This window comes from Varanus komodoensis, unplaced genomic scaffold (genome assembly GCF_004798865.1).
Source record: "Varanus komodoensis strain SLA01 unplaced genomic scaffold, ASM479886v1 scaffold5, whole genome shotgun sequence".
Classification (NCBI taxonomy): Eukaryota; Metazoa; Chordata; class Lepidosauria; order Squamata; family Varanidae; genus Varanus; species Varanus komodoensis.
The window spans coordinates 17,950,701-17,966,775 of NW_025336087.1; the positions used below are offsets into that span (position 1 = coordinate 17,950,701).

Genomic DNA, 16,075 nt, shown 5'->3' on the forward strand with positions numbered 1-16,075 from the left:
TTCCCACCCATGATGCTCAAAGTGAAGCTACAAACCAGCTGAGCCTAGCCTGAAGTCTTAGCAAAGGAAAGAGCAGGATGCTCATGGGAGGGGCTATGGCTCTGAGCAGCCCCCCTCCCGACACTTCAGGTGGTCCTTGCTCTGAGTGGCTTTGGGCTGCACTTCAGAAGGCAAGAGCCCTTGAGGCCTCTGGAGGTCCACCTTACCCCACTGAGGGCTTCTGCTCCACAAACATGGAGGCCCACCACTTTTTTTTCTGGCTTGCTAGGCAACATGGCTAATGGTCAGAGATTTGGGAAACATAGAAACATAGAAAGAGTGAGTCAAAAGGAACTCCCAGGCCATCTAGTGTGACCCCCAGCTCCAGCCATCTCCACTCATGACATAACTACCATGTCCAAAGTTTGACATTGTAGTCCAAAATATTTGGAGGATAGCAGGTTGCCAACTCTGCTCATAAAAGCAAAATTGATTTCAGCGGAACTGAAATCAACATGCTAAACACTTCCAATAAATTTGGGAATTATACATGCTTTGACTTGGTATCAATATTTCAGATTTATCGACTTAACTCTTTTTCACTTGCTTTGATTTGAGAAAGAATAGCTGCACACACCTTGATCTACTCTACAGTATCAGTTTCATGGACAGTCACAACAAAAACTTATGGTACAATAAACCAGTTAGTTGCCACATTTTTGCAACTAATAATAGTAATAATGATACTGAAAGAAAGAGAGAGATAGAGAGAGGGAGAATCTCCCCCTTCCTACACATACAATAAAACCCCTCTTAAATCTTCAAATATTGCTTTTAGTAGTTCCAAATCTCTGTCATGTTTTTTAAAAAAATGAGAACTATGTTTGTACAACTAATTTCTGGCCTCATGGTAATCACACAATGCCTTCTAATCTGATTATTAACAGTTTGCATTAAAGAACTAGTGAGCTGGAATTTCATTTCAAACATGGACATTCATAAATTGCCTTTGTCGCTGTGCTGAAGCTTGCAGAAAAAGTCACATAGCTCTAGAGTTTTCAGATTAATTCATGCAGAGGCATGTTTCAGTTTCTTAGGCCATTGTGTGTTAATATTATGTGAAGTTTGGTACTGGTCTAAATATGTCCCATTTATACAGTTCAATCTGAGACAAGACATGAACCACTGAAGATAGCATTACATTGAAGTTTTTCAAGGCAAAAAAGAATATAAGGATATCATGCTAAAAGAATAACAGACTAGCAGACCATATTAGTTTATTTGTAAGACTAATTCTGCAAATATATCATACCTGCCATGTTGTAGAACAATACATCACTGATTGAAGCAGATCAGCCAATCAGATACATTTCCCATATACATGAATGTTCATGCAACTTATTCAACTAACGCAAGACACCATGGCTTGTATTCAATGCTATTGATATTTAAATTAGACCCATTGTGAGCCGCCCCGAGGCTTCAGCAAATGGGTGGCATAGAAGTCCCCTAAACAAATAAATTAATAAATAATACAATTGAAACAAATGCGACATAAATTAGATGAACATTGGATGCTACCCACAAGATACCAAATACAGAGATGCCCCAAAGACTGCTATCCCTACTGATACTTGTACCATGCTAAAGCTGCCACAGAAATTTAGAAGAAAATTTGTAACATACTCAGAGTCCTTCCTTCATTGGAACATTGAAGAAATATCAATAATTTATAAGACCGGTCAAAATTTAGCATTTTATTCACTCTGGCTGTGACAAATACTTAATATATATGCATGGCCTTATTGTTCAAAGAAAAACAGATTGGAATATCTGGAGTCTTAGGACCCATTTAAAAATTTAGGCAAGGAACCAATCATACTTCCCATGGAAGGGAATTCCTAAAGGCTGGTGACACAACTGAAAATAGTTTGAACCTTATTAGTGGGTCCCTGAACAGGACCTTTGCAGCTTTTCATAAAGCTCAGGAGGATTCCTAATCATGCAGTCCATCAAATAACCAGAATTTATTGGGCTGCTTAGGTCTTTAAAGGCAATCACCAAAACTTTATTTTGGGGTCTCCAAAACACTGGGAACCCCACAACTGGCACAGAATACCCTTTATATTCTCCAATCATTGAGTCCTCACAAGCCGCTGAGCATTTTGCACTAGCTGAAGCTTCAAAAGCAGCTGCACATTCTTTGCATGACAGTGATCTGTGTATTTAGACATGTGCTTGTTTTCTGGTCCTGGAAAAATCAGCCTACAACCTCCCAGAAACCAGTCATATTGACAACTACGTGTGATGTAATGGCTCGGCATTTAGAGGAATAACAACCAAACAATGCACTGTAATTTATTTTTATGCTTGTCAAGGCTGACAGGTCACTTGAATTTTACATCTAGTTCAAATGATATTTTAGTTAGATAATTCATTTTAACAGATCCTTTAAATCTTTTCAAAGGTCTTATTTCTATGTCCACAAGATAATATATTAGGTTGGGGGTTTTCCAAGGATGGCAATAATTGTAAATCTTGTAAATTAGCATGGAGAATGTCAACAAGACACTCGATTACAATCCTTCTATATTGTTATTGGAATATTTATTAGCTAGTAAAATATTTAAAAGATATAGAACTTATTCCTTCAAACTTGCATTTTTGGAATCTATAAGACCCGAAACATACTATCTAAATAATTGTTTATGCCCCTCCCTTTATGCCAAATGGAGAAAATGTTTCTATTTCAGCAAACGTTTGGCTTATCATGCAGGTTCTGTTGTATATCAAGAGTAAGCTGGCTTCAGCCTCATAGGAACCAATTAATTTGTTTACTAGATCCCAAAATCCACTAGAAAGACTTCCAAGTGGATGGCTGGGTGACCTATTGTACAGATGATAGTATCTATTTTGAAGAGCTAGCAGAGTTTTCTGTTTGAAGGTGTCCTCTTTTTGGTGAACTGTCCAATACAAGTTAAATTCCCATGAAAGTCCAATATAATGATAAAGAACCATCAGAAGGAAGAGCTGGGCTTTGAAATTCTCCATTAACAATTCTGAGAGTTTTTCACCATTCTGGGAGCTTTTTTGCTAGGAAATGGTATATAGAAGCTTAAATAAATAAAATCAATAACACCTGGACAACAACCTGGATAGCCACATAGGTTTCCTGGTCACTTTATAACCATATGAATATGTATTTTATTTCTAGTTAAAATATAGTTATTTCTAAATGTACAACTGTGCATTTAAATGTGCATATACAAATGTGTGCAAGTTAGTGCCTTGTTCTGTCTTCTTTTTAAATGATGAAATTCTTCCATCTCTACTGGAGTCTGGTGAAAAAGACATTCACAGAGAATTATATGAAAGCTGAGCCAGGATTCTGAGCCACATGAGCGTTAACTATTACCAGTGTAAGTGAAGTGTGTAACATAAGGAGAATTTTTTTTAAACAACTTAGTCTGCAGTAAAAAGCTCTGCTCCACTCAATCATGGGCTTCCCTGGTTTGTTCATCATTTCCAGAATTTTAACAAAGCAATAGCAATGTTGGATGCTTGTAGATCTGACATTGAGGGTATCTCACAATCTCCATTGTAAGAAGTTACAATCTCACAATCTCCACATGGTAGGCATGTCGTGAGCAGAGCCAGCTAGAGCCAGGGGTCAGACTAGATGGCCCAGGGAACCCTTTCTGACCTGCTCAGTTTCTAAGTTTCTATGTAAGTTACAAAAGGAAGCATTTAAAATACAGGAATATGGTATGATCTTACATGAGAGCTATTGGAAGAAGCTAAAGGGTCTGGGAGATGTTCCCTGCTCCCTTCAAAGTTTTTTTATTTTTTATTTATTTATTTTTCAATTTATATCCTGCCTTTTTCCTCAAAGGACTCAAGGCAGCTAACATCTCCTCCTCTATCTTATCCCCACAACAACCTGTGAGGTAGGTTGGGCTAAGAGTCTGTGACTGGCCCAAAGTCACCCAGTTGGCTCCATGGCTGAGCGGGGACTAGAACCCAGATCGTCTGAGTCCCAGACCCATGCTCTTAACCACTACACCGCACTGGCTCTCAAAGTTGCAGCACTTTCCAAGAGAAATGTGGGTCCCAATATGGAATGAAGAAGTGGGTCCTTTTTAAACATTTTCTGCATTGGTTCACCACTTAAACATCATTCAAAAAAAGGAAATACATTGTAAAATACATTTGTATTATGCGTGTGTATGTGTACACATGTGAACAATATAGCCAATATATCACAGAATCAGGGAGAAGACTTGAGGTGACTGGTGTATCTGCCCAGTCTGTTGTCTAGGTACTAAATACTGATAATCAACTTCAAGTCCCCTTCTCTTTCCCTCTCACCTTATGCTTCTTTGACTTCAAAACAGATTCATACTGGAAAGCTAAGAGAGGGCACCTTCAAAAAAAGGACCGCCCATTACCAGTTCCACCAAATAGAAGACTGCTTTCCCTAAAATATGATGTCTGACCACCCTTAGTAAGTCTTCTTAATTGTCATCATGTTTCACCTGGAAGGATTGAGGGCATTCCACTATACGAGTATAGTATAGTATTCCACTATATATTCCACTCGTAACACTATACTAAGCTCCAGTTTAACAGCAAATGTTTTTTTTTTCCCATTAAGCCATGAAGCAATATTAGAAACAACAGATTATCTAGTTCACTTTTTGTGCAAAGGCAGGACTAAACTTTCATGGATCTTTGACCAGAAGGATCTGTGAAATCCGAATCGTAGCCTTGTCCCAAACAACACTAAAGGGATGAGTGTAGATAGCTTTTCAGCCATGCTTTGTTGTTAAAATGTGGCTTATCTTGTCTGAATCCACCTGCACGAACAACCATGGTTTGTTAACCACAAACAATCATGAAGTTGACCCACAGTTTGTTGTTGGACAGTGAACTGTGGGTTGTTCACAATAAACAAATCATGGTTTGTTAGTTGAGCTGGATTTAAACAACATAACCTGAGGTTCATCACCAGCACATGATTCAGTGATAGCCTACACTCAGCTCATACTCAACTGCTGAACAAAGATGGTTGAGTTTTCTGACCCTAGTCACAAGCTTCCACAAGCAAAGTTCACATGCACTGTCATGGCACCAAGATGTCTGCAGAGCAAATAGCTCCAGAAAACTCAAAGGGCTGGTTTACACACCATGATAAACCACCCCAAGAACAAGCCACTGTGAGTTGGTTGTTTGATAGCTAACCCACCGTGGTGCTAGCAGACCATCAACCTTTCAGAGGCTCGCCATGGTTTGTCTCCAATTTATTCCTCCCACCCTATCCCTGCATGTGTCCCAGAGGCCTTTGTGGCACTCCTGTTGTGCTACAATGAATTTCACTCCCCCACCCCACTTTCCTTGGCTTGCAAAGCACCTGCTTTCACATCCAGATTTCCTGTCTTCAGAATTGAGAGGCAAGGTGGGACTTACACTACTTTCAAGATAAGGTAGCCGAGAGTTTTAGTCATTTCAATTCATTTTATTATCTTATTTTATTTTACGTTTATTTCTTTTCTTAAGCCTTCTTGGCTTCTTCCTCGCAGCCCGTTCCTTTTCATAGCACAGGTATGCATACATGAATGATTGATTTACTTCTCAGTACACACACACACACAATTCTGGACAATTTGGGAGGAGAGATTTATGCTCCTCCTTCCTTTTAAGTACTCACTGTATGGTGGGGTGGGGGAGGATTTCAGCATGAAAGCATGGGGTGGGATCAATCCTCCTCCGAAATCTCCAAGGCCCCAAATTGGGTGCATGTGTACTTAACCAGAGGTTACTCAATCATGCTAAATAGCCACACAAGGGGATGGATCTGGGAGCACCAAATGAAGCACCAAGCTGGGCAAGGAAGCAGCTGGAGGAAGGAGAGGAGTCAAGGGCCCTGTGAGAAGAGGTCAGCATTTTCATTGCTCTTGCCAAATGTGTCTAATTCTTTCAAAGAAGCTGTGTGGAACAAACTTTGCTGGGTTCATAAATCACAACAAACCACCCTGAACAACCCAACAACAAGCCATGGCTTCTCAAGGGTGGCTTGCCTGTGAAAAATAAGCCATGCTACAGAAAGCACAGCAGGTTCAGCAGCTGCATAGAACACTTGGTACCATACACGCTTACTCAGAAATAAGAAATAAGTCACACCATGTTCAGTGTGTCGCCAGTAAGAATGCACCAGACTGCAGTCTTATATGAGTGATTTTTCATTCACTCATTTTTCCCCTTTGATTGCTGAAAATCCAAGTGGTTAGACATCGTTTGATACCCAAAGTAAGTTTTCATCAGGGTTTAGAGACCAGCACAATAATTAGAGCAAACAGTTTGGATCTTGCTCAGGTCACATCTGGAAGAGTCAAAGAAAGTGGAACTGATGTGTACAATAGGAAAAAATATCTTGGACTCCATGAAAAACTACTTAGAGCTCAGTTTGGGTGCATTTAGATATCCAGAGATACATTCTCATTTCTTTAATGCACAGATATATGAAAAAACAGGAAGAAATCAGAAATTGAATTGAAGTACAAAGACAGACACCAGTATGCAAAAATTGATGGCTATATAAGCTAATGGGTTGAAACAATGATAACATTGCAAACATGATTATATTATGTATAGGTAGATGGAACTAGGCAATACACAATGGTATCTGTAATTCTGCTTTTATTATTTCAATCCATTATCTTAGAAATTGGAGTACTCGATACGTTTCCACCCTCCTTTTTCCAAAGACACAAGCAAGCCTGCTATTTTCAGTAATCTGAGTCGTCAGAGCAAATATTCTTTGAATCGGAGTATAGGCAAATTATATGTGATGTTCCCAGTACAACAACCAACTGAGTGAATTGTTCAGCTTTGTCAGGAAAAGAAATGCTTTAAAGACTACAAAATTGTATTTTGGTAGAAAAAGCATTATCATAATCACATATATCACTGTGACAACTATCACCCTATGCATTGGCAAGGACACTGGGATTATTAGTAAAATGCTCTTCTAAAAACAGTGTGACAGTTATGACAAAAATATTTGTGCCTTCCACAAACACATTATGCTCAACAGGAGGCAAAAGCTTAATCACACAAGGCCCACAATCTAAATGTGAAGTGAAAGGATTATTATGCTGTCAGTTCTGTTTCCCAGGATGCAACAATATTTAAGGACTTTCTAAATGTCTCTTTTAATTCATGGCTAACATTTAAATGTGTCTACCACTTTTCTTAACAATTTGAAGTAACATTATCAATAAGCTTTCAAATTCAACCATAAAGTCATAGTGATACCATTCCAGAAAACGGCCTTGATAAATAGACTTGTATCACTTCTAATATCAAACTAAAATTTGACATTTCATGGATTAGCTTTAGACTCACACAAATATTCTTCCCCCACGTTGCTGCACCCAAATCATAGTTTGTCCTCCAAATCAGGGCTAGAAACCCATGGTTTGAACAGTAGATTGCATTTTATTATATATTTATTTAGTAGACTTCTATATCACCCAAAAAGAAGGAGATAAAGTGAATACAGGAAGGAATGTTCAAACCCCAGCCTTATAACGCCAAATTATGGTTTGCTTTACATGAAACAAATCATACTCAACTTACATCTGTGTATCAATATAAATAACAGTATACACAGTTGCTCTATCCCAAATCGATACATTTTTGTGGAACTGATGGATTTGGATTTTGGAGGACCTGGGAGGAGAGTGTGGTAGACCTCACCAAGCAAGAGATCAGCTGTTCCTCAACAAATGCACCATGGATTGACAACATTTGTGGGTTTATGGACACAGCTGGAATTTTGAGGGGGTGTTACACACACTGCCATGAAATTGGTTACCGTAAGGGTACGGCCATTCATACAGTGAACACTCACTACCTGTGCCCAGGTATACACAGACAATAAATATACACATTGGGAAGCTCTTGAGCAGTGCTGCTGCAACAGCAAACATAGTGTTGCCAATCCCTGTATTTTGCAAGGATTTCATAACAGGGCTGGCAACACTATGGCAACAACGTGACAGCCCAGTGTGAGCTATTTAACCAGCACTGAAGCAGCGGTGCATGTGGGCAATGTGCAGCCGCCTTTTTGTCATGTCATGCAAATTCTACAGAAGCTGTCATCTCACACATACTCCACAAGTGTGGCTTATGCAGAGGTAAAACAACCTTTGTATAACCCATGAACTACTTTAGGTTCCTTAAATGTCACATAACCCACACTCACTGGGTCCGCTTGACAAGAGAAGCAGGAATCGCACCTATGGGCACTGCAGCTTGCTGTGAGTTAACCCACCACATGCCAGTCAATTTCCGCAATCCTTAGGTCACCCTCGCTAGTTTCCTGAGAGAGTGCATTTCCTAGGGGGAGTGCATTTGAGCAAGTATATAAACATAACTATGTGCTGAACACATAGTGGGCCTTAATGAGTGAGCCAAGATTTCCGGATCCTGTGCTTCCACCCTGGAGGAACAGCCTGCATTCCTCAGACCATTTCATGTAGTCTTCAGTGTTACTTCTTGATGTAGGCAGAGCCCAGAGGCAGAGAAAGAAGGTGGGACAGGGATACCTAAATAACAGACAGATGAAAGGTAGGAAGGGAGAAGATGGGGGACTGAGACAGATAGATGTAAGGAGGTCATGCAAGAGATCAGCAGTCTTCTGGGCACAGAGAAGGAGCAGTAGCAAGAGAGAAGAGGAACAGAAAGAGACAGAGATGAGTGGCAGAGAGATCATACTACCCCCTTTTGACTGTGACCTCATTCCCTTTTCATCCAGTCCTATCCACCACTCCCAGCCAGTCCAACCCAGCATTGTCCAGCCCTAGATCATATTAGGGCTGCCAGGGCAGACTGTTACAGCTAGGCTAGATGCCCCCAGTAAAGTTAGATCACGTCCAGTGAGGCCATGTCAAGAGCCTGGAGAGATCACTGTAGCAGAATGGGCTGGAAAGCACTCAACAGCAACAGTTATCACAGCAAGATGCAGAGGATTTCTGAGTCCTTATGCAAGCTGACACATCTGGGCCTGCAAGTAACCCCTAAGGAACTTTTCTCTTCTTAAAGGGTTGCAGTCTGGGGCTCCCGTGATGTGGACCAGTGAGAAGTCCACCGGAGGGGGGTGGGGGGGGTCTCTGAGTCTATGGAAACTTGTAAGGGCATGTCTTCTGTCCTGGAAAGTCCTGGAGTAGCAGATGATGGGTTCCAGAATGAAATGGGAAACCTAGAACCTGCCAGGTTTAAAACAGTTTCTAACATTCTTAATCCTGACGCCATTTACAGGTAGCATATCTCACTGTTTAGAGTTGCATTCGCCTTATATCACTATTGTGACCAAAAATCATGGTTCTTTAAGCACTGCTTCTCCTTCTTCCCTCAGCCATGGATCAGGCTGGGGATTCCCTGGTGTACAGCTTCACTTCATTTAACTACTCTACCAACTTTCATATATGCTCTCCATCTGGATAATTTTGCTGCATTCATAGCTCAACCCATTTAATACAATGTATTAATGGAAAAACTGTATGCACTGTTGCATCTTTGTTTGTTTTGCCATTAAGAGCTGGAAAAATCATCTTATTAGAGTCACAGCAGCTAATGAAAACTGAGGTGTTCAGCTTGAGACTGATTTCAGACTTGTCTGGTCTTGCTAATTCAGCAGACAAAAACTCTATTCTCTCCCTGTGTGACATTCTCAGGCTGGCTCACAGATGTGTAAATGCATGCTTGCAAAGCTGCCCATTTTTGCATTCAGATGCTCAAAGCAAAAAATTGGCAGCTCCGGAGAGTGTCCAGCTGTGAAATGAAATTCTGTGTAGCACTTCAGCCTGTGCAGTAGGAAAAAATACTTTGCTACCCCAGTGGTTAGCACATATGACTTCCCGCATACAAAATGCAATGAGCTATCATTTACAGTGTTCATTTTTATGGAGCAGAAAAGTGTTTTGGATGATTAGCTGCTGAAATTGTCAGCCCCCCAGGCCTTCTTAACAAATATGTTATTTTTGAAAGATGAAGATTATTATTTCTGGATAGTGAAAAAAGAAAGGTTTGTGAAAAGATTTACATTTCAAAATTAGTATAGACCAGCTTATCCTGGACTTGGAGGCATGGTGCACTGATATTAAGGCGTCAGTCCTACATAGATCTACTTCATGGTTAGTCTCATTCAATTCAGTGGGACTTGCATCTAAGCAACCTTCTTCGGTGTTTTCATTTATTGCATGGTTTTCCTCACCTACCCAAGACAGCATTTCTACCTTGTGCTTTATCCTTGCCACAACCATGTGAGTTATGTTAAACAGAGAAGAAGTGATTGGCTCAAGTCACCCATTGTGCTTCATAGTTAAATATGAATTGGAACCTAGATCTCCTTGCCCCTATTCAGTACTCTACCAAGTATGCTGCACCAGGTGTAACCAGACACATGATGCGCAGTTCCAGGTGGGAAACATGCAGTTCCTAAATAGCATATGTGCACTATATAGTTCGTATTATTCAAAACCTGGATATTGTTAGCTGATGTACAAAGCGGATGGTAACACTTCAATTAATGTCTGGGATTGACCATCATGATTTCCTGCCAGGGAGCTTTTTTCAGTTCAAATATACAAGCAGGCTGGAAAGTCCCAGATCAACCAAGAGACATGTAGCAGCACAACAAAGTACAGATACAAAATGTCGACCATGCCAATATAGTTGCTGTCGCTGCCACTAGTTGGCACACATTTGGAAAAAGATGGGAGCTGTCAATGATAAGCACTACCTATAAAAAGCCACTGGATAGTGCATCCCCCCCCCCCCCGTTGAAATCATCCCCTGGTTCTCTGCCCACAAATTAGATGGATAATTTCAAAAGAATATTTGCATGCAGTTTTTAAAACTATGTATGTGAACCACCTTGGAAGGCTTTGCCAAGAAAGGTAGAATATCAGAAACAGATAAATAGAAAGTAAATATTGGATTTTTCCCTGCACAGCTAGTATGCACAGGCAAGCCTTGGAGTGCAATCTTGCATGTGTTTAGACAGGAGAAATGTCCCATGGCTCCCGGCATGCTGAGAAACGCTAAGTCTCATAGGACTTTGGTCTAACATGCACAGGACTTCACCCTTAGCTATATATCATTGTTGATGTTGATTATATACATGTAAGAAATAATATATGCATGTGTCATAGCTGAAGCAGTAGCAGCATGCGCCACATACGCACTGTGTAATACAAGGAAAGGGCTAAACCTGTGGTATTCATACTATGTTCCCTGGAGCTCGAGGGTTCCATGAGAATCAACCAGGGGCTGATTGACTCTTATGATTACAGTGAAATTGTAAGAACTTCATTCCTTTGTTTTGTTTAAAGGTGAGAAGTCTGTGACAAGGTAAGGTCTTCATTAATTTTAATTCAGAGGCTTTACACACATACCTTAATCTGTTTTAAAGCCAGTGTGGTTTCATTCAAGTGGATTCGGATTGCAAGAATAATGATCACACACGCTTAATACAGGAATAACATGAATCAGTAACACCAAATTTTTATTATCTTTGTAGCAAAAAACAGGAACATCCAAGTTATTAAAATGAAGTTGATTTTTTCATATTCTTTGTTAGTGATGTTACACCAAAATTTAGTGAATTCGGTAAGTAATAAATGGGTTCATTAATACATGTATAAATAGTTTCTGCTTACATTGCATGAATTGCATTGTTGCAACATTAATGGTACCATTTGGCAAATAAAATGCATTACATCAAACGTATTTATTAATGGTTGCGTGCTGATTTTCCACACTGAGCAGGGTTCCTCGGGTATCTCAGGTTTCAAGACCACCGGGCTAGACAGCTTGCTTCCGTCTCCTAGCCCCCACTACAGCGCGGCGTGCTCAGCAGGGAATTCCCAACATAAGCTCCGCCCCAGTCTGACGGCTGTTGTGGGAGTGAAAGCGTGCTCACGTTGCCCCTCCGGCTTTCTCCCTGAAGCATAGGAAAGCGCTTGTAGATAACAAATCGAAGCTTCCCCATCAAAGCGAAAGCGCGGAAGGCCCTGCTGGCTCCCGGCTGCCTTAAAACAAAACGAAAACAAAACACGCTTCCAGGAGCAACGGAAAACTACAACTCCCAGGATGCCTCAGAGCTTCTTCCGTCGACCGCCGTCCTCCTCTCCCAGAATGCCTCTGGGTCGTGCGCTTCGGGTCTGTAGCGAAGGTCGTGCGGGAGACGCGGCCTGATTTTCCTGCTGCTGAGTTGCGTCTTCGCGGCACCATGCTGGGTGTCAGTATTCGCCGCTTCGCTACCTCAGCCCTTCGTCGCGCTCACTACGAGGAAGGGCCCGGGAAGGTAAGGCCGAGCGAGGGTGCAAGGGAGAGCGAGCGCGCCTGGCCCCCGGCCTGCTTTTCTCGCCTTCCTTCGCGCCCTCGGCCTGAAGCGGCCTGCCCCGAGCCAACTTCCTGAATGGCGGGTCGGAGGCCAGGCCTCTCGGGAACTCCGAATTCCTGCTTCTGCCTTCGGCTTGGAATTCGGAGTTTAAGGGAGTGGGGATGGGATGTTATCTCTTCTTTCTGCTTTCCGTCGAATCATTCGGAATCCTTTTTGTGCGCTGCAGTCAGACGGCCGCCCGCCCGCACCGTTTTCTCTAAACCGCGATTTGCCGTTTGGAGTAAAAACGTCTAACCTTGAAACACAGTAAACGGAATCCGATATTGAAATCTTTACCTGAACTAGGAAGTGACTGTACAGTGGGATTAAGGATAATGGGAGAAGTTCCTCCATATAGGTTTAAGCGCTATACAGGATGAAGCATTGTAGAATACGAAATAAAGTATTGGCGCATTAGCTCCATAGAGCTGTTTTAAGTATATTCAGCAGGCATGTAAGGAATAAAAATTACATGCATGTGCCATAGCTGAAGTAGTAGCGGCATGAGCCATATATGGACTTCTGCAAACTGGAATTGAAAGCCTCAGTTATACACTGTGGCAGTGGGGATAAGGCAGTGGTTTGAGAGAGGAACACAAAGGCCTCCTAGTGTACAACACTAATTCTGGAATGCTTTTATCTCTTTAGTGCTTTAACGCATAATTGATTGCCCTTGATTGCCCAGGCCTCTGGCTAATGCAGCCCTCTTGTTGTGCAATAAGACTCCTCTTGGCTGTTTAGCTTCTAGTGGTACAAATGATGAGAACATAACAGTATGAATGATGATGATACTGTAAACGCTTTCTGATGTACCTGTTGTACTTTGTGAATTCTTAAAACTCCCAGAAGATGGAACACTCAGTACTGTAAACAGCAAACAAATGTATATTCTAAGAGAAGCTGGCTCAAATTGTATTTGAAACATTGCAGTATTGAAGGCAAATATATAGATGTGTCCCAGAACTGGTGCTCCTTTTAAATGGGTGGGTATACCATGGATACAGTTTAATGATGATGGATTGAATTTGAGTATTTATACATTTTTATTTGTTTTTTGTAAGACTAAAACCAGCTAACTTTTGCATATGAGATTGGTTTCATAAGTTGATATCATTGCTATAACTTTAATCTTTTTGTATTTCTAGAACATCCCTTTTTCTGTGGAAAATAAATGGCGATTGTTGATATTGATGTCAGTCTTCTGTGGAAGTGGGTTTGTTGCTCCCTTTATTATAGTAAGGCACCAATTGCTCAAGCAATAAATACAGGATAATCAGGTAACAACTTCTTGACATTGTCTTTGTTTAAATGTGGTTTCTTATAAGAAGACTTCAAACTGCTATCATGTACCATGATGTAAATTGTCTTAGAAGCAATATTAGTGCAATACTTCTAGCCTTTGTTTTAATATCAGGTTGTATTGGTAAACTTTAATTGGTAAATACAAAGTTTAATTGGTAACATTGTTTCAAACGCTGAAATACCTTTTGGCCCATAGCAGTGTAATACAAAAATTTGCATAGTAAATTTTATATAGATCAGATTTTTAATGTATTCATTGCATACCCAGTGGGATCTGTGAATAGGTCCCCAGTGCTTCAGGCACCTGAATTATTTTTAGCTTTTTTTTAAATGACTGCTTTAGTATACATGCATATTTTTTAAATAAAACATTTTAAACATTTTGGAGTTATATAAAATAGAAGAGACCAGAAGGCTATCAAATCCAACTCCCTGCTATTTCAGGACACTGAGTTACACCATCCCATTCATTGATACATCCCTGAGATCAATAGGCAATCATTTCATTTGTAGTTAAATAATGTTTTGAAAATGCACATTATGATTCTGTGAAGCAGTTGAGAATATAATATTTGCATTTAAGCATGGTAAAAGTGTGAATGCTTTATGGACTATACACTTTCCATGGTGCTTAAAATTTTTAAACTGCTTTCAATATGACAGCTGTTACTAGCCAGAATGTTGTTGTGTGAAAAATAATCATGATAAAAGTACAGCATGAGATTTCTACTGTGGAGGCAGCTGTTAAACACCATAGACAATATTGACTTGTTAATTTTTGCACAAACATTACACCAAAACAAATTGAAAATTTGGTTGGTCCAAGTCTCTCTCAATTTACCCTAAGAATATTCTAGACTGAGTCATGACAGACTTGAGGCAGAAGCAGGACAATATGTCAGTGACACAGCATCTGCCTTTTCTGCAGAACTTCACAAATTTAATTTCTAGCATATCTAATTGAAATAATATTTAGTATGTTTATACAAAGATGTCTGAAAACTTGAAAAGCTTCTGCCTGCCATAATGGACATTTCTGAGGTAACTGGCAAGTAGCATGTGCCGAAATACAGCAATTTCTTTTGTGTGGTTCAAACATCTTGTTTCACAATATTCAGTGTAAATATTAATATGTAAGACTAATACTTCTGGAATAGGCTTGCTTGCTTGCTTGCTTGTATATATATTGTAGGATATATATTTGCATCTTTTTATTTTATTCATTTTCTGTTCTCCCCAATAGCTGAAGCTTTCTTATAAAGATTTTCTATGTGTTAGGGCTTTCTATTTGTTTGCTTGACTACCGTCTTTTTCCTTTCAGATGAAGGTGGACATTATTATGCAGTACTTCCTTGCTTGTGGAAGAAAAGATGCAACTAAAACTAACTTTATGTGTTCATAAATAAAATCTATATATAAAAAGAATGTAGTGTAGACTTTCTTTCCAGTTGTTCTGACATTGTAGTAGTTCTCTGTAAAGTAAAACCTTTATCTAGGCAGTGAACCCTACTGTTGATCACCCATAGCTTAGTCACCTATATCACTGTGGTTAGTGTGATAACAAATACAAATCACAGGGATCTTGCCTGACCTGTATGTTACCTACATGGTGAGTTACTCTGTGTGTCAACAGCACCAAATAGAAATATCCCAATAATAGGGGAGGCTGCTCACATCCTGTCAGGCTGTAAGCATTTATTTGAATATACTTTTCAAACCTGTCGACACAAAAGTAAAGCTTATAATACTAGGCATCAGAAAACATGAGTAGAAGAGCATTTGTTTTCTTGTTTGCTGCCAAAATACTTTCAAGACAGGCATATCATTAACAGGGCTGTGCTGTTGAAGGGGGAAGTTGCATCTCTTCCACAGGTTTCATTCATAGATTCCAGCCCATAGAGGAAGAGCTGTAAGACAAGAACCCTTTGGCCCACTGCACGCTCATACCTCCAGGTACTCCGAGGCTTGTTACACATTCAGGAAGTGAAGTGGAATGAGCATTCAATGCTGGTCCCTGCCGCTCTCCCCTGTTCTAGAGCACAATTCAGCTGTGTAATAACCTCACAAAAAGAAGTAATTACTGGACATTAAGGAAGCATCTGTTTAAAGGAGTGTCAGCTGTATTGTACTGACCACAATTAGCCTACTTAAGCAATCCTGTATTAAAGAGGTTGCTGTACCTAATAGATAAGAAACAAAATGTTTTAGTAAGATGCAGATTAAGATCCATAGACACAAGGTGGAGATTCACTGATGGGGCATTGTGTGGTGGTGGCCACAGCATTTTTTCAGAAATCCTAAATGAACCCCTTTGTCCAAAATGGTCAACAACCTCTGGATAATAGC

At 40.2% G+C, this 16,075-nt stretch overlaps 1 protein-coding gene and 1 non-coding gene across 2 annotated transcripts; both read left to right on the forward strand.

Annotated features, from left to right (window-relative positions):
- Positions 1-12,174: 12,174 nt before the first annotated feature.
- LOC123031626 (cytochrome c oxidase subunit 7C, mitochondrial) lies at positions 12,175-15,154 on the forward strand. The gene is made up of 3 exons (XM_044446829.1): positions 12,175-12,349; positions 13,573-13,704; positions 15,051-15,154. The coding sequence occupies exons 1-2, from the start codon at positions 12,275-12,277 to the stop codon at positions 13,687-13,689; spliced, it is 192 nt and encodes a 63-aa protein (XP_044302764.1). The 5' UTR covers positions 12,175-12,274; the 3' UTR covers positions 13,690-13,704; positions 15,051-15,154.
- Positions 13,178-13,239, forward strand: LOC123031684. Its single transcript, XR_006416366.1, has one exon. It is a non-coding gene; the product is annotated as a small nucleolar RNA Z39 (small nucleolar RNA).
- Positions 15,155-16,075: the final 921 nt, after the last annotated feature.

Bases quoted from the DNA above. Each gene is read 5' to 3' on its own strand.
- LOC123031626 (XM_044446829.1), top strand. From the start codon at position 12,275: ATGCTGGGTGTCAGTATTCGCCGCTTCGCTACCTCAGCCCTTCGTCGC. The intron at 12,350-13,572 runs GTAAGGCCGAGC...TTGTATTTCTAG, and splicing joins ACGAGGAAGGGCCCGGGAAG to AACATCCCTTTTTCTGTGGA.